Source organism: Ylistrum balloti, unplaced genomic scaffold, assembly GCF_031769215.1.
Source record: "Ylistrum balloti isolate Yb309-2 unplaced genomic scaffold, AGI_CSIRO_Ybal_v1 Utg369934, whole genome shotgun sequence".
NCBI classification, from domain to species: domain Eukaryota; kingdom Metazoa; phylum Mollusca; class Bivalvia; order Pectinida; family Pectinidae; genus Ylistrum; species Ylistrum balloti.
In genome coordinates this window covers 674,547-699,276 of record NW_026782045.1, presented here as the reverse complement: position 1 = coordinate 699,276, position 24,730 = coordinate 674,547, and the positions used below count along the sequence as shown (strand labels likewise).

The 24,730-nt window shown below is 35.9% G+C and overlaps 1 protein-coding gene across 1 annotated transcript; it reads left to right on the top strand.

The window, feature by feature from the left end:
• Positions 1-1,211: 1,211 nt before the first annotated feature.
• Positions 1,212-23,906, top strand: LOC132547107 (lysophospholipid acyltransferase 1-like). The gene is made up of 14 exons (XM_060210861.1): positions 1,212-1,256; positions 10,667-10,812; positions 11,417-11,494; positions 11,912-12,007; positions 12,246-12,356; positions 13,174-13,315; positions 16,118-16,168; positions 16,339-16,383; positions 16,968-17,058; positions 18,669-18,770; positions 19,168-19,271; positions 19,786-19,983; positions 23,009-23,160; positions 23,768-23,906. The coding sequence occupies exons 1-14, from the start codon at positions 1,212-1,214 to the stop codon at positions 23,904-23,906; spliced, it is 1,500 nt and encodes a 499-aa protein (XP_060066844.1).
• The last annotated feature ends 824 nt before the right edge of the window (positions 23,907-24,730 follow it).

Sequence of the window (24,730 nt, the reverse complement as noted above, 5' to 3'; positions counted from 1 at the left end):
TTAAACTAAATCAACCTCATGTCCACAATATATTTTTCGAGTCCAAGTTTCAGGCCACCAAGCTGCTGATGTTCTCTGTAACGTTGTCCATGTCCTTTCCATCGCGTCCTGTTGCTTCGTTAACAGATTTTGGTCAAGTTTTGTATAAAGATCAACCATGAGCTACTTTGGACAACCTTGTGTTTTAGGGGCCCAAAAAAATTATCAACTGATTCAATTTAAACACTTTAAACAACTTTGGATCAAAGGCCAAGGCCTTGGTGGCGGGAACATTCATGTCTAATATGTTATCTAGTTTTCTTTTCATCCGCCTGCAGTTGGATTTATGGATATTTGGAAAAGCCGAAAAATGGCAAACATTTGATGAGCTGAAACAATCGGTAGAAACTTGACAGAAGGAAATACCGTGTCATGAAATTATCAAAAGTAATCCAATGCATTTCAGTTTTTTTTATCTTAAAGTGTTTCGACATAAATTCTTCCCAAAAAGAATATGTTTTATATGTTACGGCATGGCATAAAGTGTGTTTTGAATTGTCTGCGAAATCAGAATGACAATTTCTTCAAATGCATTATCAGGAAGATCTCGGTTAGTGTGTTCTTGATGTAATAACGTATTTTCTTCACAAATCGATGATTTCGAATTCTCTGTTTACGTCCTAACGGTGTATATAAACCCTAGAAAGAAGAATTCATTATATAGTTATTATTAACACAATGACATGTACATAGTTATTGTATTCTGTTTGTTCTAAGACCGAGCCAATAACCATTAATCAATCGAACACGTGTACTAAGAATGTTAATGACATATGTGTCCCATTTCCTGTTCTATATTATGACCGTCGTCAAGATGTTTTTTATTCGTAGTTTTCTGTACAGCGAAATGCTCCTAGTTTATATTAGCAACCAAAACACAAAGACATGTCAATTAATCTCCCATGGTGATACTATTTCGGTGCGAAACATATTCTAATGTTTTTAATTGACCCCATGGGGAGCCTCAACAACAACCACGCGTTTCCAAGATGAAGAATGAACAAACATGGATGTACACACTCGCAAATAATAACTTTCAAAGTTGGTAAACATGTATAACTTGTGCAGGAACCCAAAGGTCATGACCTGGAACCTGTGACCCATGACTTTTGACCTTACGCTTACTGTAAAGCAAGCGTGACGTTCCAGCTACACTTCTACAGACGGACAAAATGTTTCAAGCTTTGGCCCATTTTATGGGCGTACCCTTGATGCAGGTAGGTTTAACGCATACCGAATACGATAAGTAATATATATACGTTTCCCAGGTGAATATACTTTGCTGATGGTACCTAAACATCCTCTTCGTTGTTGATAACATGCCAGCATGGTCATTGGGTGTGACTTGGAATCAAAATAAGCTTATGTGTCGTCAGGTATTTTGAGAAATACAATATGCTCTGGTCCTTATGATTCAAACATTTATCTGCACGAGACATTTTCAAACTTTTCAAACTTTTAGATTTCCTTGTCTCTCTACACCTGCGTGTTTTGTATCACACATTGTCAAACCCTTCTGTACGAAACTTTCCTGTGTCGGCATACATGTGTGTGTGTATGTACAAATGTATGTGTGTCATATTTACATTTTTAGTCATCACTGATACATACAATATAGGCCTGAACCAACTACGGACTTGATTTGATTTTAAAAGCATTTCCTTATTACTAAAAGTTACTGGTAAATGAAGTTTAAAAAAACTTATTCCCTCCATATGTTTTCAGGTATGAATAGCTATTGAAGCATACATGTTGTCAAAGTAAAGCTCAATAGAAATCTTCAAGATTAAATCGAGTCTCGTGAGTCGAGTACAATCTTGTTTATTGATACCAGCAACCTGTCCCCACCATTAACAACACCTGTCACCAATATCAATATTACACCAGCTTGGTATAGCCCGACTTTGTATAGGACAGGTGTTCGAAATGGTTGGGAGCTTAAGGAATTTGAGGATATACCTTGCCAACAGCCAGTTAAGGGGTCAGAATTAATTCTGGACACAGAGCTGGACAGCCAGCATGGCTCTCGATCTGCCAGATTTGGGGCCGATATTTGGCCCCATTCCCAACGCAAAATAGTATCATTTTTTCCCAATTTAGACACGAAGTTTTCCCAATTCTAAGGAAAACACCATTATTTTTCCCAATTCTAAGGGCCCGGGCACCAGTCCCAAAATGGGGTGTGAGGGCCCTGGCCAGGGGTCTTTAATTAGTATAAATGATGATGTATGGGCATGGCTTGTATGCTGAATTTATCTGGCAGTAAAACCATAGAGTAATTCGGTGGAGCAGTAATGCACTTACTTTTTGCCAGGCGTCCGGGGTTCGATTCCCAGAACAGATTTGAAACAGTATAGGGTCATTTGCCAGACTGTAGAGTCTAAAGTTGTATACTCCTGTTGGCTAATTATAGGATACATATGGTGTACTTACCTCCAAAATCCAGGGGTTCCACTGATGTTTCATATCCTTCTCTGCTCTCTCATGGTCCATGTCTTCTGGTTTTCTACCAGTAGAGATGAAAGATGAACGTCAACATGAATTGTAGGCTTTTATCTCTACTGGTGGAAAACCAGAAGTGCTTTTATCAAGACTTGATAACGCTGTCTGTCCATCTGTCCATTTGATAACCTTTAACCGTTAGTACTACTAGACTGGACATCAGTTAGTGAGAAGAGTATGGTCCACAATCTGTCCATAATATATAGATATGATTTTGAACCATTTAATTTTCAAGACGACCATCTTAAAAAAAGTTTTACTGCTTCTCCTATATGTGGAAGTAAAGAGTGATACTTACAAAATTTCCATCATTGAATAGACTAGATTGAGTGTAAATAATTGATTGAAATGGTCCTAACTGAAATTCAGACATGACAACCATATTGAAAATCAGCATTTGTAATTTTTCCCCACCACCAATGGAGAGAAATCAGAATGAATACTTTCAGCTGTATAAATTGAAATTTAGGTGTAATAAAGGTACTGTTTTCAAAATGACAGCAATATGATAGCGCCATCTTGAAAATAGAAATTCTTGCATAAGTCAATGTAACATGCGATTTATTAGGCGGGTTAAATAATTTGACAGGTCATGAGCGTTTTGGAGAGTGATTTGCCAAATTATTTAATGCCCGTAATGAATATTTAAATTCTATCTATCATTTAACATGTATTTCTGAAATTATTGAAAGCACAAAAATTAATTCCCTCATAAAACAGACTTTTTGTCATGAAGACATGACTTATGACATTAATGGATTCTCTTGCCTACGATATTTATGACAGGCATGGTCATATGACATGACACAAAAGCCCAATTGTGTGATGAATCTTTTTAAATCTTCTTCTTCTAAATTAATGACAAAGACGAGACTTACACTATGTAACGAGGACACAGTCTACAAGTTGATACTTAACAAAACACAAATTCATGCATAGGGCATGTTCAAGGTGACGTCCATTATAAACATCTGGAAAATCTTGACATCACTATATTTCTCCTGACTTCTGTCTTTTGAGCAGAAAGTAATTCAAAGGTGACTTCAACAATAGTGTGCTGTATATGATGTGTAAGTTGTTCCAATGTTTGGATATTTGTAAAATTAGAAATATCTTGTTTTCTCTAATTTGTTGTAAATGAAAAAAAAATGTTCCCTAATCTATAGATTGTATCAACTGAATTTTGGTCATGTATATTCTAAATTAGTTTTGAAAATGTTGTCTTAACAATTTTTCATAAATAAATAGATATTAAGTCAAAGAGCCAAAAGTAAAAGGATTGGTTGTTTTGATCTAGCAGACACAAAAGCAGCTGATATTCACGATATGTTGTAACCCATATTGTGATAAAATGCTTATTGTAAGACTCTATTACAATAAGACGACCTGATTACAATAAGTTGAAAATTAATTCAGTACGGTGAACTGTAATGTAATTATTATTACAATAAGCATGGCAACCAGAGACACACAGAACTACTTCCTGCAGCAGGACAGAGAATGATCAGCATATCTTATAACATCAAAAAGAACACGATCTCTATGGGAACAGTGCCCAAAGATAAATGTATCTGGGCTAGTTGTTACATCTCTCTCAAATGTTAGCCCTGTTTTGGCCCTCGGCCAGTCAGTAGCTAATAGTGCACAGTATAATAGTAAGTGAACCTACTTTTAAGATGTTTAAATGGTCTGTCACAACCAATTGCATTTGATAAATAAATTAAAGGAAAAGCAACGTATGACAGTTCAGGAGAATGAAAAATCAACCTTTGAATATTTTTTTTTTTGAAAACTTTAAAAAATGTGAGATATTACCATGTCAATAATTTTTATTTTTATTTGATCATAAAAATGTCTTACATGGTATTTACTTCAAATATATATTTACATATATATATATATATATACATCTGTATATTCTCACCGAGGCAGTCTGTCTTTTCTTGTTTATCTGAAATGATGATTATGATGTTGTTTGTTAGGTATCAGTGTTTGTGTTTACTTGTTTGTATTGTATACACCTCATTTAATCTAACGATCAAATTAATTGATAAAAAACACATCTATGAGACCCATCCCTGTAGCATACCAGCATCTTTTCACAGTTTAAATTATATGTAAAATTTTGCCTCCACATTTTCTGATAATTTGATAAAATAGAATATTGTGAAGGTGAAATTCTTTATTTCTTATTGGTTAACGAATTAAAAACCTGATTGGATATAGCAGAGTTACATGTAATGTGAGATCAGTCACATGACCTCTGAAGCATGTGACCAATAGATGATGAAATTCTTACAAGATCACAACGGCAGCTGAAAAAATTAATCAGATAGCATATCTATATAATATATACTTATGTCCTTGGCTGTTTGTAGACTTGAATTTATCTTTGACTGAAGTAAAGGATTTAGTGTTGATACAGTATAACAGAGTATAACTTTAAATACAACTATATAACAGAGTATATCCTTTGTTTTTTTTTTGAAATTTTTATTGTGAATTGATCCCCTGTCCCCTCCCCCTCTCCCCCTTCACTTAATTGTGATCTTTACAAAATTATAATATTGCCAAATATTTACCTTATGTTTAAATACAGTTTAAATACAAATGAAGCAAAGCTAAGATTTATTGGTTTTAAATTTTTTTCTGACTTCTTGTCCATTTTCTTTATTTATAATGAGTCTTACAAGGACAATCCTCGTTGATTCAGGCTATGTAGGTATTATGAGTGTGTTATACTTGTTACTTAAATCATGTTTATTTAAGTCTGAGCCAATCTGTCAATAAACCATTCTGTGTACAATCTTTTTCTGGTGTTGACTCAAACTTTTATCCTGTAATGTTATAAGCATGCTCATGTTTCCTACTATAACAACTCTGTACTGATATATATACACATGTACATGAATTAAAAGTTATCAGAAGTAAACAGAAAGCTGTAATCAACACTCAGGAGGTTTTTAAAATTTAGAAATCTATTTAAATGTCTGGAACAATTAGAACATAAAGGGATATGGAATTATGCCCTTTATGAGAGAATATCTAGGATCTAAACGTCTCTTATCTATGGTGTTAATGCATAGGAGCCCAGGAAGTGACATTTTATTGTGTATCGGAGACTTCAGGGGATCTGAAAGTGTCTATTTTGTCTATGTGAAAATGAAGAAGATATGAAAACGTCTGTTTTGTCGATGGGAGACTTCAGGGGATCTGAGAGTGTCTATTTTGTCTGTGAGTGAATGAAGAAGATTGAAAACATCTGTTTTGTCGATGGGAGACTTCAGGGGATCTGAGAGTGTCTATTTTGTCTATGAGAGAATGAAGAAGATATGAAAACGTCTGTTTTGTCGATGGGAGACTTCAGGGGATCTGAGAGTGTCTATTTTGTCTATGAGAGAATGAAGAAGATATGAAAACATCTGTTTTGTGGATGGGAGACTGCAGGGGATCTGAGAGTGTCTATTTTGTCTATGAGTGAATGAAGAAGATATGAAAACATCTGTTTTGTGGATGGGAGACTGCAGGGGATCTGAGAGTGTCTATTTTGTCTATGAGTGAATGAAGAAGATATGAAAACATCTGTTTTGTGGATGGGAGACTGCAGGGGATCTGAAAGTGTCTATTTTGTCTATGAGTGAATGAAGAAGATATGAAAACATCTGTTTTGTGGATGGGAGACTGCAGGGGATCTGAAAGTGTCTATTTTGTCTATGAGTGAATGAAGAAGATATGAAAACATCTGTTTTGTGGATGGGAGACTTCAGGGGATCTGAGAGTGTCTATTTTGTCTATGAGTGAATGAAGAAGATATGAAAACATCTGTTTTGTGGATGGGAGACTGCAGGGGATCTGAAAGTGTCTATTTTGTCTGTGAGTGAATGAAGAAGATTGAAAATGTCTGTTTTGTCAATGTGGAACTGCATTGGATCTGAGAGTGTCTATTTTGTCTATGAGAGAATGAAGAAGATTGAAAACGTCTGTTTTGTCGATGGGAGACTTCAGGGGATCTGAAAGTGTCTATTTTGTCTATGAGAGAATGAAGAAGATATGAAAACATCTGTTTTGTGGATGGGAGACTGCAGGGGATCTGAGAGTGTCTATTTTGTCTATGAGAGAATGAAGAAGATATGAAAACGTCTGTTTTGTGGATGGGAGACTGCAGGGGATCTGAAAGTGTCTATTTTGTCTATGAGAGAATGAAGAAGATATGAAAACATCTGTTTTGTGGATGGGAGACTGCAGGGGATCTGAAAGTGTCTATTTTGTCTATGAGAGAATGAAGAAGATATGAAAACATCTGTTTTGTCGATGGGAGACTTCAGGGGATCTGAAAGTGTCTATTTTGTCTGTGAGTGAATGAAGAAGATTGAAAATGTCTGTTTTGTGGATGGGAGACTTCAGGGGATCTGAGAGTGTCTATTTTGTCTATGAGAGAATGAAGAAGATATGAAAACATCTGTTTTGTCGATGGGAGACTACAGGGGATCTGAAAGTGTCTATTTTGTCTGTGAGTGAATGAAGAAGATTGAAAACGTCTGTTTTGTTGATGGGAGACTGCAGGGGATCTGAAAGTGTCTATTTTGTCTGTGAGTGAATGAAGAAGATTGAAAATGTCTGTTTTGTCAATGTGGAACTGCATTGGATCTGAGAGTGTCTATTTTGTCTATGAGAGAATGAAGAAGATTGAAAACGTCTGTTTTGTCGATGGAAGACTTCAGGGGATCTGAAAGTGTCTATTTTGTCTATGAGAGAATGAAGAAGATATGAAAACATCTGTTTTGTGGATGGGAGACTTCAGGGGATCTGAAAGTGTCTATTTTGTCTATGAGAGAATGAAGAAGATATGAAAACATCTGTTTTGTGGATGGGAGACTGCAGGGGATCTGAAAGTGTCTATTTTGTCTATGAGAGAATGAAGAAGATATGAAAACATCTGTTTTGTGGATGGGAGACTGCAGGGGATCTGAAAGTGTCTATTTTGTCTATGAGAGAATGAAGAAGATATGAAAACATCTGTTTTGTGGATGGGAGACTGCAGGGGATCTGAAAGTGTCTATTTTGTCTATGAGAGAATGAAGAAGATATGAAAACATCTGTTTTGTGGATGGGAGACTTCAGGGGATCTGAAAGTGTCTATTTTGTCTATGAGAGAATGAAGAAGATATGAAAACATCTGTTTTGTGGATGGGAGACTGCAGGGGATCTGAAAGTGTCTATTTTGTCTATGAGAGAATGAAGAAGATATGAAAACATCTGTTTTGTGGATGGGAGACTTCAGGGGATCTGAAAGTGTCTATTTTGTCTATGAGAGAATGAAGAAGATATGAAAACATCTGTTTTGTGGATGGGAGACTGCAGGGGATCTGAAAGTGTCTATTTTGTCTGTGAGTGAATGAAGAAGATTGAAAACGTCTGTTTTGTCGATGGGAGACTTCAGGGGATCTGAAAGTGTCTATTTTGTCTATGAGAGAATGAAGAAGATATGAAAACATCTGTTTTGTGGATGGGAGACTTCAGGGGATCTGAAAGTGTCTATTTTGTCTATGAGAGTATGAAGAAGATATGAAAACATCTGTTTTGTCGATGGGAGACTTCAGGGGATCTGAAAGTGTCTATTTTGTCTGTGAGTGAATGAAGAAGATTGAAAATGTCTGTTTTGTCAATGTGGAACTGCATTGGATCTGAGAGTGTCTATTTTGTCTATGAGAGAATGAAGAAGATATGAAAACGTCTGTTTTGTCGATGGGAGACTTCAGGGGATCTGAGAGTGTCTATTTTGTCTGTGAGTGAATGAAGAAGATTGAAAATGTCTGTTTTGTCGATGGGAGACTGCAGGGGATCTGAGAGTGTCTATTTTGTCTGTGTGAAAATGAAGAAGATATGAAAACATCTGTTTTGTGGATGGGAGACTGCAGGGGATCTGAAAGTGATTGTTTTGTCTGTGAGTGAATGAAGAAGATTGAAAATGTCTGTTTTGTCAATGTGGAATTGCATTGGATCTGAGAGTGTCTATTTTGTCTATGAGAGAATGAAGAAGATATGAAAACGTCTGTTTTGTGGATGGGAGACTTCAGGGGATCTGAGAGTGTCTATTTTGTCTGTGAGTGAATGAAGAAGATATGAAAACATCTGTTTTGTGGATGGGAGACTTCAGGGGATCTGAAAGTGTCTATTTTGTCTATGTGAGAATGAAGAAGATATGAAAACGTCTGTTTTGTGGATGGGAGACTGCAGGGGATCTGAAAGTGTCTATTTTGTCTGTGAGTGAATGAAGAAGATTGAAAATGTCTGTTTTGTTGATGGGAACCTGCAGGGGATCTGAGAGTGTCTATTTTGTCTATGTGAGAATGAAGAAGATATGAAAACGTCTGTTTTGTGGATGGGAGACTGCAGGGGATCTGAAAGTGTCTATTTTGTCAATGAGTGAATGAAGAAGATATGAAAACGTCTGTTTTGTGGATGGGAGACTGCAGGGGATCTGAAAGTGTCTATTTTGTCTATGAGTGAATGAAGAAGATATGAAAACGTCTGTTTTGTGGATGGGAGACTGCAGGGGATCTGAAAGTGTCTATTTTGTTTATAGGAGATTGTATAGGGTCTCAAAGTGATTTGTTAGTCTTTAGGAGATTACTGGTGATTTGGAAGTGACTATTGTTTTCAGGGAGAATGTAGTAGATATTCACATGAGATTATAGGGGATCTAGAAGTGACCTTTTTGTCTAGAGGAGATTGTAAGTAATTTGTAATTGACTATGGTGTATCAGATGTTTTAGCAGATTTAGAAGTCTTTTTGTCAACAGGAGTTTGTAGGGAATCTAGAAATGAGACATTTGTGTATAGGGGATTTTAGGCGACTCTTTGACAGTCTTATGTCTCTAGGGAAATGAAGGAATTTTGGAAGTGTCTTTTGTCCATGTAGGATTAGGGGGTCATGTTGAAAGGATTCCATATCCATCAGTGCATATATATTTAAGGAGAATATCTTGCAGTACAAAGTGAAGGGTACTTGATCATTTTATCATGGAGTTATAAGCAGCTGTTGTGACTGATGTGTAAGGCATTTGACCTCATCATTCAAATATAGTGATAACCATAACAGTTCTATCCAGCACTGAGTATATAGCTAAGTTGATGAGAGGATGACTTGTTCTTCCATTAAATTCATCACATCAGTGTCCTGACTCCCATCAATGTCCTGACTCCCCATCAGTGTCCTGACTCCCATCAGTGTCCTGACTCCCCATCAGTGTCCTGACTCCCATCAGTGTCCTGACTCCCATCAGTGTCCTGACTCCCCATCAGTGTCCTGACTCCCATCAGTGTCCTGACTCCCCATCAGTGTCCTGACTCCCCATCAGTATCCTGACTCCCCATCAGTGTCCTGACTCCCATCAGTGTCCTGACTCCCCATCAGTGTCCTGACTCCCCATCAGTGTCCTGTCTCCCTATCAGTGACCTGACTCCCATCAGTATCCTGACTCCTCATCAGTGTCCTGACTCCCCATCAGTGTCCTGACTCCCCATCAGTGTCCTGACTCCCATCAGTGTCCTGACTCCCCATCAGTGTCCTGACTCCCATCAGTGTCCTGACTCCCCATCAGTGTCCTGACTACCCATCAGTGTCCTGACTCCCCATCTGTGTCCTGACTCCCCATCTGTGTCCTGACTCCCATCAATGTTCTGACTCCCCATCTGTGTCCTGACTCCCATCAATGTCCTTACTCCCATCAGTGTCCTGACTCCCCATCTGTGTCCTGACTCCCATCATTGTCCTGACTCCCCATCAGTGTCTTGACTCCCATCAGTGTCCTGACTCCCCATCTGTGTCCTGACTCCCCATCTGTGTCCTGACTCCCATCATTGTCCTGACTCCCCATCAGTGTCTTGACTCCCATCAGTGTCCTGACTCCCCATCTGTGTCCTGACTCCCATCAATGTCCTTACTCCCATCAGTATCCTGACTCCCCATCTGTGTCCTGACTCCCATCATTGTCCTGACTCCCCATCAGTGTCTTGACTCCCATCAGTGTCCTGACTCCCCATCACTGTCCTGATGCTAAGATAGGTAGGGATTTATTCAGGTATTAAGACTGATAACTATTCTTTTTGTTTCTTGTTTCAGATAAATGTGATATCTGCTGAGATTCTTGCCCTCGTCTTCGCTTTCGCCTATCGTCATTATCTATGTCCAACAAAAGTTTCTGTTCTCACCAGACAAGTATCAGCAGCCAGTCTGGGAATGTGCTTGCTGTATTTTGTGTATGGAAGGTATGAAGATATCTGATTTCTTATCATATATTATCATAAGCACAGTCTTTATTCTGGCTGTGTTACTGTAGTATATCAATTATTTTTCATAAATCATAAATATCAGAAATGGCATTTTGTGAAATATGTAATATAACAAAACACGAAACCTGAAAATTAAACCAACAGTATTTAAATAAAAGAAGAAATATTGAAATAATGTTTCTGTACAAATAAACAAAAACATCTCTCATTCTCAGAATGTGTAGATATATACATAGTAATTTTTGTCACCACCAAGTATCAGAATTGGCACGTCAAAAATTATGTAATGGAAAAAGACATACAAAACCTGAAAATAAAGCAAAGAAAAGAAATGAAACAATGTTTCTCTGTAAATTAAACCAGAAATTCCCCTAGCAAATTCAGGCAGTTTGTTTACCTACATGGATGGTTTTAGATGTTAATTATTTTTCTCTTAGTTTCGTATGCCACCAAATGCAGCATGCCAGTGTCACCACTACTTCCTTCCTAGAGTTAGAGAGTATGGTTGTGACCATCTCTATTTACTGTTAGATGGCTGTATTCATTGATGTTATAATAAATATCTGGATTTACCTTCCAGTCAAAGTATCCATGTGTTTATACACTCAGCAATTTGTTACACGACCCTGCTGTTATTACCAACGTCTATCATTCACATGTGAGTATAAACATCAACATGCCATTCAAGTACTGTCTTACTTTAAGGATTTTTATATTCAGTGGTTAAAATTTTTGTGACTTAACCAAATTTTTATGCCAAATTGGGAGTAGTTATGATAATTACTCATAATCTGATGACCTATCAAAGTCACTTGGTTCAGAATCGATGACATCATTAGACAATATTTTAAAATGACAAATATCCCCATAGCTTGTTAAAGAAAGAAATGTCATGGTTCATTGAAATAACTTTGACCTTTATCAAGGTCACAGGGGCAATGAGTGTCAAAGGAAACCTACCTGATAAGTGACAGAAAACATTGCAGTGATGGAGTCCTGTTATTTCATGGCCCTAATTCTTACATAGTAGTTGTATCTACTTAATTATGGAGGCATACCTGTTTTATTTCTCCAGTGCGACCTTTATACTATCGATGTCGTATCTCATGTGTATACATCTGTGGAGGGTACTTGCAGTTGACATCCAGAAATATCCCCTAGATGTTTCAGGGTAAGTTTACAGACAACCAATAGAGTTCAGCAAGCCTGGAAATAAATAGGGGTGGGCTTATTACCAGTCTTCTGAGGTCAAGGAACAGCAAGATCGTTAATTGGTTTATTAATCTTTATTCAACACAATCAGATTCAAATTTTTTATTATCATATCATGTTTTATCAAAATGTTGGAAAATTTGAAGAGATAAAATTTCAACAAAACTATGAACAATATTTCTTGTTTTTGTTGCTAGTCCGCTCATGTTGTCCACACTGAAAGTGACCATTGTAGCATTCGGATTACACGATGGTTTACATCGCAAACCAGAGACATTGATTGATAACCACAAGAGACATTCTCTCAGGTATGGTCTGTGTAATCTCTGATGTATGGTAGATATACATGTGGTTCCATTTCTGAAGTGTTTAATAGTCCATTTGTTCTTCCATTATTCTGCCATCTTGTCAATGTCCTATGTTCTGCACAACTAATCACAGAAACTTTAAACATAGTATATGGGTCACCTTGGTGAAACAATGTGTCACATATAAAAAGTAGGTCACTTTGACCTACATTTTGAACTAAGATCTACATCAAAGAAACGGAAAATTGAAATTTCATACTTGAGATATTTCTTCTCATTCGTTCATTAACTTATCATCTGAGCACATCTATAATCTCAGATCGTATGTGGGACTGTAATTCTCCAAACTGTCTTTTAGAAATTACTTGAAAAATATTACAAAATCAGATTTAGCTCTTGAAATTTTTTAATGTTTTTGACAAAAATTGAAGAAAATATGAATTGTTAACTTCCTTTGTTCAAATAAAAAGTTGGCAGGTGTAATGCAAAGTATGTTATTGTAATGGACAATATTTGTTTTGAAAATGGGTTTCTCAGAAATCATATTTTTAATGCATAAAGCAAAAAATGGTAATTACCTTTCAAATATTTGTCCTTAGTTACAATGAAATATCATACATTCCTGAGTTAGAGAGCTGTTTTCTCATGAGCTGTACATACATATGTTAAATAGTGCACCATTAGAGTGTTAATCTCAACAAGCTGCTTTTATTTATACTATGATTCAGTATAATATCAAATGTGAAAGATCTATGTTATCATGCATTCCTGTTTAGAAATTTATCACTTTTTCGAAATCAAATCTTTTCTTTTCCAGGCAAAAGCCATCTTTTCTAGAATACTTGAGCTACATATTTTACTTCCAAAGTGTTGTGGCAGGTCCACCAGCCTTTTATTGTGACTATCAAGACTTTGTGAGAGGAGAAAATATTCACCTTCCAGTCAATTCACAAAGTGATGTAAGTGTCATGTTAATTTATTCATCGTTACAGTATTTATCCAACAACAAACTACCTGATAAGACTGCCCCTATATATTGCTGTCAGTAAACAATGATAAAACACTGCTGTTTTAGTCTTCTGTAGGATTGTTTTTGCTGGGTTTAGCCCTAATGAACAGCCAGGGTCATTTTGAGGCAGAGTCTCCTTGTAGTCGTTTGTGGCTACCTCACTGAACAACATACTGGAGATCTGTCGCATATCTTGTCTAAGGAAATAACCATGCCAATACAGATTTCTCCATTTCTCAACTTACTGAGAAACACAAACGGCCTTTATAGACAGATGGCCTTAATGGAAAGGTGACCTTAATAGAAAGGTGACCTTTATAGAGAGGTGGCTTTATAGAGAGGTGGCCTTTATAGAGAGGTGGCCTTTATAGAGAGAATATATTTATAGAGAGGTGGCCTTAATAGAGAGAGTATATTTATAGAGAGGTGGCCTTTATAGAGAGAGTATATATATAGAGAAGTGGCCTTTATAGAGAGAATATATTTATAGAGAGGTGGCCTTTATAGAGAGAGTATATATATAGAGAGAGATGGCCTTTTTAGAGAGAATATATTTATAGAGAGGTGGCCTTTATAGAGAGAGTATATTTATAGAGAGGTGGCCTTTATAGAGAGAATATATTTATAGAGAGGTGGCCTTTATAGAGAGAATATATTTATAGAGAGGTGGCCTTTATAGAGTGAATATATTTATAGAGAGGTGGCCTATATAGAGAGAATATATTTATAGAGAGGTGGCCTTTATAGAGAGAATATATTTATAGAGAGGTGTCCTTTATAGAGAGAGTATATATATAGAGAGGTGGCCTTTATAGAGAGAATATATTTATAGAGAGGTGGCCTTTATAGAGAGAATAGATTTATAGAGAGGTGGCCTTTATAGAGAGAATATATTTATAGATAGGTGGCCTATATAGAGAGAGTATATTTATAGAGAGGTGGCCTTTATAGAGAGAATATATTTATAGAGAGGTGGCCTTTATAGAGAGAATGTATTTATAGAGAGGTGGCCTATATAGAGAGAATATATTTATAGAGAGGTGGCCTATATAGAGAGAATATATTTATAGAGAGGTGGCCTTTATAGAGAGAGTATATTTATAGAGAGGTGGCCTTTATAGAGAGAATATATTTATAGAGAGGTGGCCTTTATAGAGAGAATATATTTATAGAGAGGTGGCCTATATAGAGAGAATATATTTATAGAGAGGTGGCCTATATAGAGAGAATATATTTATAGAGAGGTGGCCTTTATAGAGAGAATATATTTATAGAGAGGTGGCCTTTATAGAGAGAGTATATATATAGAGAGGTGGCCTTTATAGAGAGAGTATATTTATAGAGAGGTGGCCTTTATAGAGAGGTGGCCTTTATAGAGAGGTGGCCTTTATAGAGAGAGTATAATGATAGAGAGGTGGCCTTTATAGAGAGAGTATATATATAGAGAAGTGGCCTTTATAGAGAGAGTATATATATAGAGAGAGATGGCCTTTTTAGAGAGAATATATTTATAGAGAGGCCTATATATAGAGAGAGAGGTGGCCTTTATAGAGAGAATATATTTATAGAGAGGTGGCCTATTATAGAGAGAATATATTTATAGAGAGGTGGCCTTTATAGAGAGAATATATTTATAGAGAGGTGGCCTTTATATAGAGAGAATATATTTATAGATAGGTGGCCTATATAGAGAGAGTATATATATAGAGAGGTGGCCTATATAGAGAGAATATATTTATAGAGAGGTGGCCTTTATAGAGAGAATATATTTATAGAGAGGTGGCCTTTATAGAGAGAGTATATTTATAGAGAGGTGGCCTTTATAGAGAGAATATATTTATAGAGAGGTGGCCTTTATAGAGAGAGTATATTTATAGAGAGTTGGCCTTTATAGAGAGAGTATATTTATAGAGAGGTGGCCTTTATAGAGAGAGTATATTTATAGAGAGGTGGCCTTTATAGAGAGAGTATATTTATAGAGAGGTGGCCTTTATAGAGAGAGTATATTTATAGAGAGGTGGCCTATATAGAGAGAGTATATTTATAGAGAGGTGGCCTATATAGAGAGAGTATAATGATAGAGAGGTGGCCTTTATAGAGAGGTAGATTTCATAGAGAGGTGACCTTTATAGAGAGGAGAGAGTGACCTTTATAGAGAGAATAAATTACCTATATAGAGAGATATATTTATAGACCTTTATAGAGAGAGGTGGTTTTACAGAGAGATATATCCTTATAGAGAGAGTATATTTATAGAGAGGTGGCCTTTATATATATTTATAGAGAGGTGGCAGATGGCCCTTTAATATATAGAGAGTGGCCACTGAGAGAGTATTTTATAGAGAGGTGGCTATATAGAGAGAGTACATATTTTGAGAGGTGACCTATAGACAGATGACCTTTATAAAGAGGTGGTTTTACAGACAGATTATCCTTATAGAGAGGTAGACTTTATATACAGATGGCCCTTTAATATATAGAGGTGGCCACTGGTTTGACTGTACATATTTTGGACAGGGAATATGAAACAGTATGCTCTGCCAAAGACCTCCATTAACATTTCTCATCAGCATTTGAAAGTTTAGTATATAACTGTGTATGTGTTATTGATATATAAGAGTTAGAAGGTCATTTTCTGTATATTCTGTATGGGGTTGGTAATGTATAAGATGACGACCCCAATTCACACTGCTTGAATCAAACTGGAAAAAGTTATTTTATAATTAACAAACTTCTTTCATTAATTTTTCAGATGGAAATAAATTCAAATGACAGAAAAGATGGCGATATAAATGTTGAACTTGTAAGTTTAAATTTGAGTGAGTTACAATTTCAAGTGATTTTCTGGAAATATTGCTGTGATTTCTAACATTGTGTTTTGCAGTAGCTTTGCTTAAAAAATTTACCATCAGCAAAAATTATATTCCAGTTTTATTTTTACAAAGGTACAATATCATGTTATTCCTTTTGCAGGTGAAAAATTCCAAGAAAGTCTATCGTCTTCCACCATCGCCACTTGTAAGTAAAGCAGTGTGATCCTTCATTTAAAAATCTCTAATACAAACTGATCACCACAAGTGGCACCTACAGAGTTAATACAATGTTTTCTGTATAATGTTGGTTTGGATCAAGTGTTAAGGTCACAAGGGCAATTCCTGAGACGCAAAATTTTAAATATTTGAGTCAGAGACTCTCGTTTCTGTGGATGATTTTGCTCAAATGTAGTAAGAACTTACCACATACAGGGTTTCTCTTAAAACTCATGACCATTTTGAAAGTTCTAGTCAACTGGAAAAGGAAGGAAAGAAAACGGTGATTGCTGATGAAGTAGATGAACAAATTTAATTGACCTGTTAGCATTTTGACACAAAGGTTTAGATTCTTAATTACAACATTGTATTGACAAAATCCTGTTAGTTATGCTTTAAAAGAGGAAGGTGATTTTCTCACATAACCATCTAACAATTTTGAAAGTTTGATAAAGTTTTTTGATGTCAATTCACAATTAGTTTTGTCATCACAATGAAGATGATAATGAAAGTTTACCATTTAACAAAATGTGTGGAAACTCATCATATTTGACACTTGTGTTTGTTTTACAGAAACCTGTGTGTTTAAAACTGTGTGAAACTTTGTTCTGGGTTATAATCCATGTCCGTGTGGCACCAAGCTTTCCTGCCTTGCTCAACTCAGGTGTGTTTTAACTTAGTTTTTACTGTAGTCTTCCAGTAACAGGTCTTTTGATTGCTCTTATGATACTGGTTAGAATAACAAATATGGAAAAAAGGTGTAGAATATTAGAGTTTAATGTCACCCACAGGCAAATATAAGAGATGTGTGCTTTGATCCCAACCCAGGATGGTTTGTAATTTTAAGGGAATCAAGATCACAGACAATAGCATTGTGGCATTCTCCATATGTTGTTAAATAATGTAGGTACAAGCCATTCCTTGGAGTAAATACAGTCAAAATTCATTATCTTTAACTCCTATAACTCGCAGACCCCATTTGAGTCAAAGTATTCGTTGGGCCTTAGTGACTTTCACATCAAACATTTGAACTCGTTAGAGTAGAATACTCAGATAACGCTAAGATTTCCCATGATCAAGCCGATTTCAAGATAACAAGGTTCCAATACACATCAGTAATAAGTGTTTAAAATATTCTAATTATAGGGAGGTTCAGAATAAGTGGAGAAAAGTCATAATGTAAATCTTTACATCCTTTCAAAGTCTGTGTTCTTGACAGGGGGAGTAATGAGTAGATGTCCCTATCCTCACCTCTAGTGAATGAAATAAGCAGTCACCACTTCCATCAAACAACTGTCACAACTGTCAAACAACTGTCACAACTGTCAAACTATCAACATTGGAAAACAACTGTCACGACTGTCAAACAATTGTTACTACTGTCAAACAACTGTCACTACTGTCAAGCATCTGTGACAACTGTCAAACAACTGCCACTAATGTCAAACAATTGTCACTACTGTCAAACAAGTGTCACTACTGTCAAACAACTGTCACTACTGTCAAACAATTGTCACTACTGTCAAACAACTGTCACTACTGTCAAACAACTGCCACTAATGTCAAACAACTGTCACAATTGTCACTACTGTCAAACAAGTGTCACTACTGTCAAACAACTGTCACTACTGTCAAACAATTGTCACTACTGTCAAACAACTGTCACTACTGTCAAATAACTGTTACTACTGCCAAACAACTGTCACTACTGTCAAACAACTGCCACTAATGTCAAACAACTGTCACTACTGTCAAACAACTGTCACTAATGTCAAACAACTGTCACAATTGTCAATACTGTCAAACAAGTGTCACTAATGTCAAACAACTGTCACTACTGCCAAACAACTGTCACTACTGTCAAACAATTGTCACTACTGTCAAACAACAGTCACTACTGTCAAAGAATTGTCACTACTGTCAAACAACAGTCACTACTGTCAAACAACTGTCACTACTGTCAAACAATTGTCACTACTGTCAAACAACTGTCACAATTGTCACTACTGTCAAACAACAGTCACTACTGTCAAACAACTGTCACTACTGTCAAACAATTGTCACTACTGTCAAACAACTACCAATACATTCAAACAAAGAGTCATTGCTCATGAGTCATTACTGTCAAACAATGTATCAGTTTTGTTCTGATCTGTTTAGAACATGAGGATAAGTGAGTTAATGTAGAAATCAGATGGCACTGGGATAATGAGGATTTTGAAATTTATATGCCTGTTTGGTTTGATACAGTTGAATCAACTTGGAATTTTACAGATCCAGCATTCATTGCTTCCCATGGATTTTTGTACAGAACAGGTTACATGCTGATTTCCATGACCTGTTGTAAGGTCAAATACTACCTCATTTGGATTCTCGGTGAGTTCTCTTTCCATCAATTTCTCTCTCATTTCTTGTATCATTATTTTTTTTAACGATTTACTTTTTACCAAATTATTTCATACATTAACAACTCTTGTCCAGATGGTCAACCTGATAAACCAAAACGACCTCAGTGGATATCAAATTAACATTAGATGAGTCAGTAGTAGCAGGATATATATCTAGATTTTTTTTATGTCCATATCCTGTGAAGAAAGATTGTAAACAATATTTTCCAATTCTTATTGAATTTGTATTAATTGTAAGTGTTCTTGAACTATAAAACAATACATGTTTATAATAATATGTATACGTGTAGCGGTGTTTTGGTCTTTAGATTCATTTTGTATGATGAATTATGAACGTACCTGCAGGATAATAAATGCTTTTGTAGGTGATGCCATCAACAATGCCTCAGGACTTGGGTTCAATGGCTTCACCTCCTCAGGGCAGGCTAAATGGGATCTCATTACAAACATCAAACCATTTTCACTAGAGGTAATTTTTTATTTCTTTGCAAATAATTAATTGGAACAGAAATGATCTTAATTTTGAAATGATAATTAATAGATATTGATCATGCAATTAGATTTAATTATTACTTATCATGGGTTATTTAACCTTTGACCTATTGGTTAACACATTGTTGGGTTATTTAACCTTTGACCTATTGGTTAACACATTGTTTGGCCTCTGATACTTGTTTATGACTTTGTGATTGTTAAAAAACAATTTAATAACCAATACATGATTGAACCTTTGACCTTTGGATTGTAATCAACATATGATTTGACCTCTGACTTTTGGATTGTAACCAACATATGATTTGACCTCTGACTTTTGGATTGTAACCAACACATTATTTGACCTCTGACCTTTGGATTGTAACCAACACATCATTTGACCTCTGACTTTTGGATTGTAACCAACCCATGACCTCTGACCTTCATTGCTGATCCTGTCTTGATTGGTTATCAGTTTACCTCACAGCCATAGCTGTTTTCCTTTACAGTTGTCAACGAGTGCCAAGATGTTTCTTGACAACTGGAATATCCAGACGGTGTCGTGGTTCCGATACATTTGTTACACGCGGATTCCATTTCAGCGCACACTATTTACATTTATTCTGAGTGCGTTGTGGCATGGCTGTTTTCCAGGGTACTATTTCACATTCATCTCGGGGGCATTCATGATCCAAGCTTCAAGGATGGTAAGTCAAACAAACTTTCTATCACCTTAGCCCAAGGTTCTTCTGTCCCCTATAGCTCCTACAATGAACCTCAGACAGTTTGATGGAAATCTGACCAGTATGGGCTAGAAATCTGTCCTGCGAAATGTCCTATGTCTATTGTAGGAACAAGACAAAACTCAGGCTAGCCTTAATCCTTTTGTACATACAAAGTCCGCCTCAATGTCAGGGGTGGGCTTATTGCAGGATAAAGAAATAAGATTTGTTTGTAAATTTCCTGAATAGCAATAGATTTGGATAGGCCAATTACTGATGAGTAGGATAAATTAGGGACCACCCATAGATCGGGTGATCCCTAATTTATGGGCAAGTGTATATCTTATATAATATATATATATATAATATATCTTAAATAATGGTCTTCACAATAATCTTATCCTACTCATCAGTAATTGGCCAATCCAAATCATATTTAAATATTGTAGGCTGAATATTGTTCACAATATTTGAGGAAATTTCAACAGGATATATGGGAATTTTTTTAGGCATCTGACGAAACTATACACAGCTAATACGGAAAGAAATTTACAGAACCGAAGTGCCGTATCATGTTAAAAAGATCTGCTCAAAAAACTAATTCCCAAAGTCTAGAAAAAAGTTTAACTTTAACTGTCTTCTATTAAGATGTGCATTATCAATTCACTAAAAACATATAACTCAATCAAGAAGATTATCTAATTAACGAGTTCTGTTGGGTATGAAAATATCAGTATCAGGTATAGGCTCTAGACTTCTGGTACAATTCTTGCGTTCGTCTTCTCATACCATTGACTAGATGCTGAAGCATCGAAGCATGTTGTGGGGAAACCTCTGCCAATTTAGAATAAATGTAACTTGTAGTATTCCAATTGTTGGACACTTCAGATTCTATAAATTGACTTCTTGTGCGAGATACTGTAATCCCATACACGCTCAATAGTGTTCATATCTGTTAATATTGAAGGCCATGGAAGTGTCATTATTATGTGTAGGCCGTCCGTAAACTTTTCATTCAAACGACTTCTTCTCAATAATTGGAAGGCCCAGGCAACTAATATTTGGCCTGTAGCTTGCTTTGATGAAGCCCTACCAAGTTTGTTAAAAAGAATGACCTTGACCTTCATTCAAGGTCACAGGGGTCAAATGTCTTAAAATCTTCAAACGACTTCTTCTCAATAACTGGAGGGCCCAGGCAACTAATATTTAGCCTGTAGCTTGCTTTGATGAAACCCTACCAAGTTTGTTCAAATGAATGACCTTGACCTTCATTCAAGGTCACAGGGGTCAAATGTCTTTAAATCTTCAAAGGACTTCTTCTCAGTAATCAAAAGGCCCAGGCAACTAAAATAAGGCCTGTAGCATGCTGGGATGAATGACTACCAAGTTTGTTCAAGTGAATGACCTTGACCCACGTTCAAGGTCACAGGGGCCAAATATATATTAAAATCTTTAAACGACTTCTCCTCAATAATCAAAAGGCTCAGATTGCTGATATTGTGCCTGTGGCATGCTGGGATGAAGGGCTATTAAGTTTGTTCAAATGAATGACCTTGAACAACCTTCAAGGTCACAGGGGTCAAATATGTTAAAATCTTTAAATAACTTCTTCTCAATAACCAAAAGGCATAGAGTGCTGATATTGGGCCTGTAGGATGCTGGAATAAAGGGTTACCAAGTTTATTCTAATAAATGACCTTGACCCACTTTCAAGGTCACAGAGGTCAAATATATTGAAATCTTTAAATAACTTCACCTCAATAACCAAAAGGTATAGAGTGCTGATATACTTGGCACAGAGCATACTGGCATGGAGCTCTACCAAGTTTGTTCAAATGAATGACCTTGACCCACTTTAAAGGTCACAGGGGTCAAATATGTTAAAATCTTCAAACAACTTCTTCTCATTAACCAAAAGGCTCAGAGTGTAGATATTGGGCCTGTGACATGCTGGGATGAAGTGCTACTAAGTTTGTTCAAGTGAATGACCTTGACCCACGTTCAAAGTCACAGGGGCCAAATATGTTAAAATCTTTAAACGACTTCTCCTCAACAACCAAAAGGCTCAGATTGCTGATATTGTGCCTGTGGCATGCTGGGATGAAGGGCTATCAAGTTTGTTCAAATGAATGACCTTGAACAACTTTCAAGGTCACAGGGGTCAAATATGTTAAAATCTTTAAATAATTTCTTCTCAATAACCAAAAGGCATAGAGTGCTGATATTGGGCCTGTAGGATGCTGGAATAAAGGGTTACCAAGTTTATTCTGATAAATGACCTTGACCCACTTTCAAGGTCACAGTGGTCAAAAGTCTTGAAATCTTTTAAGAAACTTCTTCTGACTAACCAAAGGCCTTCAGTATTAATATTTAACCTTTAGCATGCTGGGATGAAGTTCAAACAAGTTTGTTGAAATGAAAAGTCTTGATCCACTTTCAAGGGGATGGCTGAGTGGCCTTGATTCTTAAATCAAGGTGAAATGAGTTCAAATTTTATATCTTGTATCTAATGTCAGATGACCGTTAAGGCCCATGGGCCTCTTGTTTGAGATAAATTGTCATTCAGGTCCAAAGGTCAAACTGTAAGTTAAAATCAGTTTCTTTGTGATAACTTGAGTTTGCTTTGCCCAATCTAAATCAGCCACATATAGCGGGGCCCTTGATGACCAGTCAGGGTTCTAGTTGCATATGTCACTGGCATGACCTTGGGGCATTTTCATTGGCTACGCCAGTCAGAAATTAAAAGTGATACAAAATGGCTGCCTTCTTATGATTTTGTCTTCTACTTTAAAGCCCATCAAAATGTAACATTTTTGAGTTGTATGATCTTAAATTTGTTTTCATTTTGTGTAAGATTTAATGAAATTTGTCTCCAAATTTGAATTTTTGCAAGCTTTAAAAACTTATCAGACTTGTGTCACAAAATCTCATGTGAAATGTACACTTGTTTTTACATTTATTTCTCAATACAGTTTTCAGATTAAACAGGATCACTTGTCTTGTTTTGTAGGTTCGGCGGAAAGTGCGTCCATTTTTCTTAAGATCGACATCGTTGAAGATGTTCTATGATTTTATAACTTTCCTGATGACACATATTGCCATAACATACACTGGGGTAGCATTCAACCTGCTTTATTTCAAGCCTTCCATGATGTTTTATAAGTAAGTATTGTACCTATGTATAGACATTTTTATCCAATACCTGTGTTTAACAGTGATTGGAAATCGGCTAAAATCCATAACCGATCAGTTGTAATTGGATAGATTTTCCGATGTAGTTAATTGGTTACATAATCGGCTAACTTTGTGTTCAAAATTCAGATATTTTCTTTTTTTTCGTAACTTTAACCTATAATACCTCATTAACCTAGAATTTGCCTAAGACTGAATATCATTGGCAATAAGCATCTCTACTATTCATACCTAGACTGAATTTTGTTTTTGTTAAAACACAAGAAAATTTTAAGGTACTGATGATTGATTATGAAAAATTGTATCATATGAGGTTAAATGACTAGATATAGATTTTATCCAATCATCGTTCCTTCACTGGTTATAACAGAAATTATTTTATTAGGCTTCAAACAATCTCTTTCTGTTGGCTTAAACTTTTGAAGTTTTGAATTTTGTCAATATGCTTTTTGATTGGCTGGTAGTTTTTAACAGAAGGGGTCTGTTAAAAGAAGTAAAAATCTGTGTTGTTTTGTAATATCTTCTATTTTAAGTAAATCATTGTTTTGGAGTCATAAGATGTTCATTTGTGTTTCAGTCACATGAACTGGTGGCTACATATCGTGTGTGTGATCGCAATGCTGGTCTGTTTAGTTCTACCTAATCAACCACGACAGCAAGAGGGCAAGGTCACGATGAAGAATGGACACACATCAGAGACAATAAAATCCAGTTAGACTATGATATATATCTATGTTGTTTACTTACTTTTCTACGCACTTTTTTTCGAATGTGGTGCCATAATTTTGAGGCAGTGTACCATATTTTATGTTTGAATGTAATGTCACGAAATTTATATATATTTACATTTAAGGTAAACACTGCTAGCGTTTAATTAACTGCTGTGAAATCATAAATGTGAGGCTGTTAGTTATTTTCTAAATTAGTGTTGCTTTGGTATAGAACAAAATCTGAGGTGTTTTTATATATTTTAAATTAAATTGTTGATTCTGTTATTTTGATGGGTAGTTCAATGCGTAGGCTTATTCCATTATTTGGATGGGTAGTTCAGTTTGTAGGCTTATTCCATAATTTGGATGGGTAGTTCAGTGCGTAGGCTGATTCCATTATTTGGAAGGGTAGTTCAGTGCTTAGGCTTATTCCATTATTTGGATGGGTAGTTCAGTGTGTAGGCTTATTCCATTATTTGGATGGGTAGTTCAGTACTTAGGCTTATTCCATTATTTGAATGGGTAGTTCAGTACTTAGGCTTATTCCATTATTTGGATGGGTAGTTTAATGTCTACACATTCAGTCAACATTTTGTGGCCTTACAACTAATGCAAGATAATACAGAATATATAATATTTCATACAGTAAAATAAAAATAAATTTTAATTTTTTTCTTTTCCAAAGTTTCATCCTTTTTTGGACTTTGACAAGTTTTTCTGTACATCGTCAAGATATGATATGGAAGTGTTTGTGATGGGTTTAAAGTTTTCCACTTTACAAGTTTCTTATTCATGAATTAAAGAGGTGAAACTATTAAATATTTTATGCA

Coding starts and splice junctions, on each gene's coding strand:
- LOC132547107 (XM_060210861.1), top strand. CDS start 1,212: ATGTTTCAAGCTTTGGCCCATTTTATGGGCGTACCCTTGATGCAG. Junction 11,495..11,911: donor CCAACGTCTATCATTCACAT/GTGAGTATAAAC, acceptor TTATTTCTCCAG/TGCGACCTTTATACTATCGA. Junction 19,984..23,008: donor TGATCCAAGCTTCAAGGATG/GTAAGTCAAACA, acceptor CTTGTTTTGTAG/GTTCGGCGGAAAGTGCGTCC.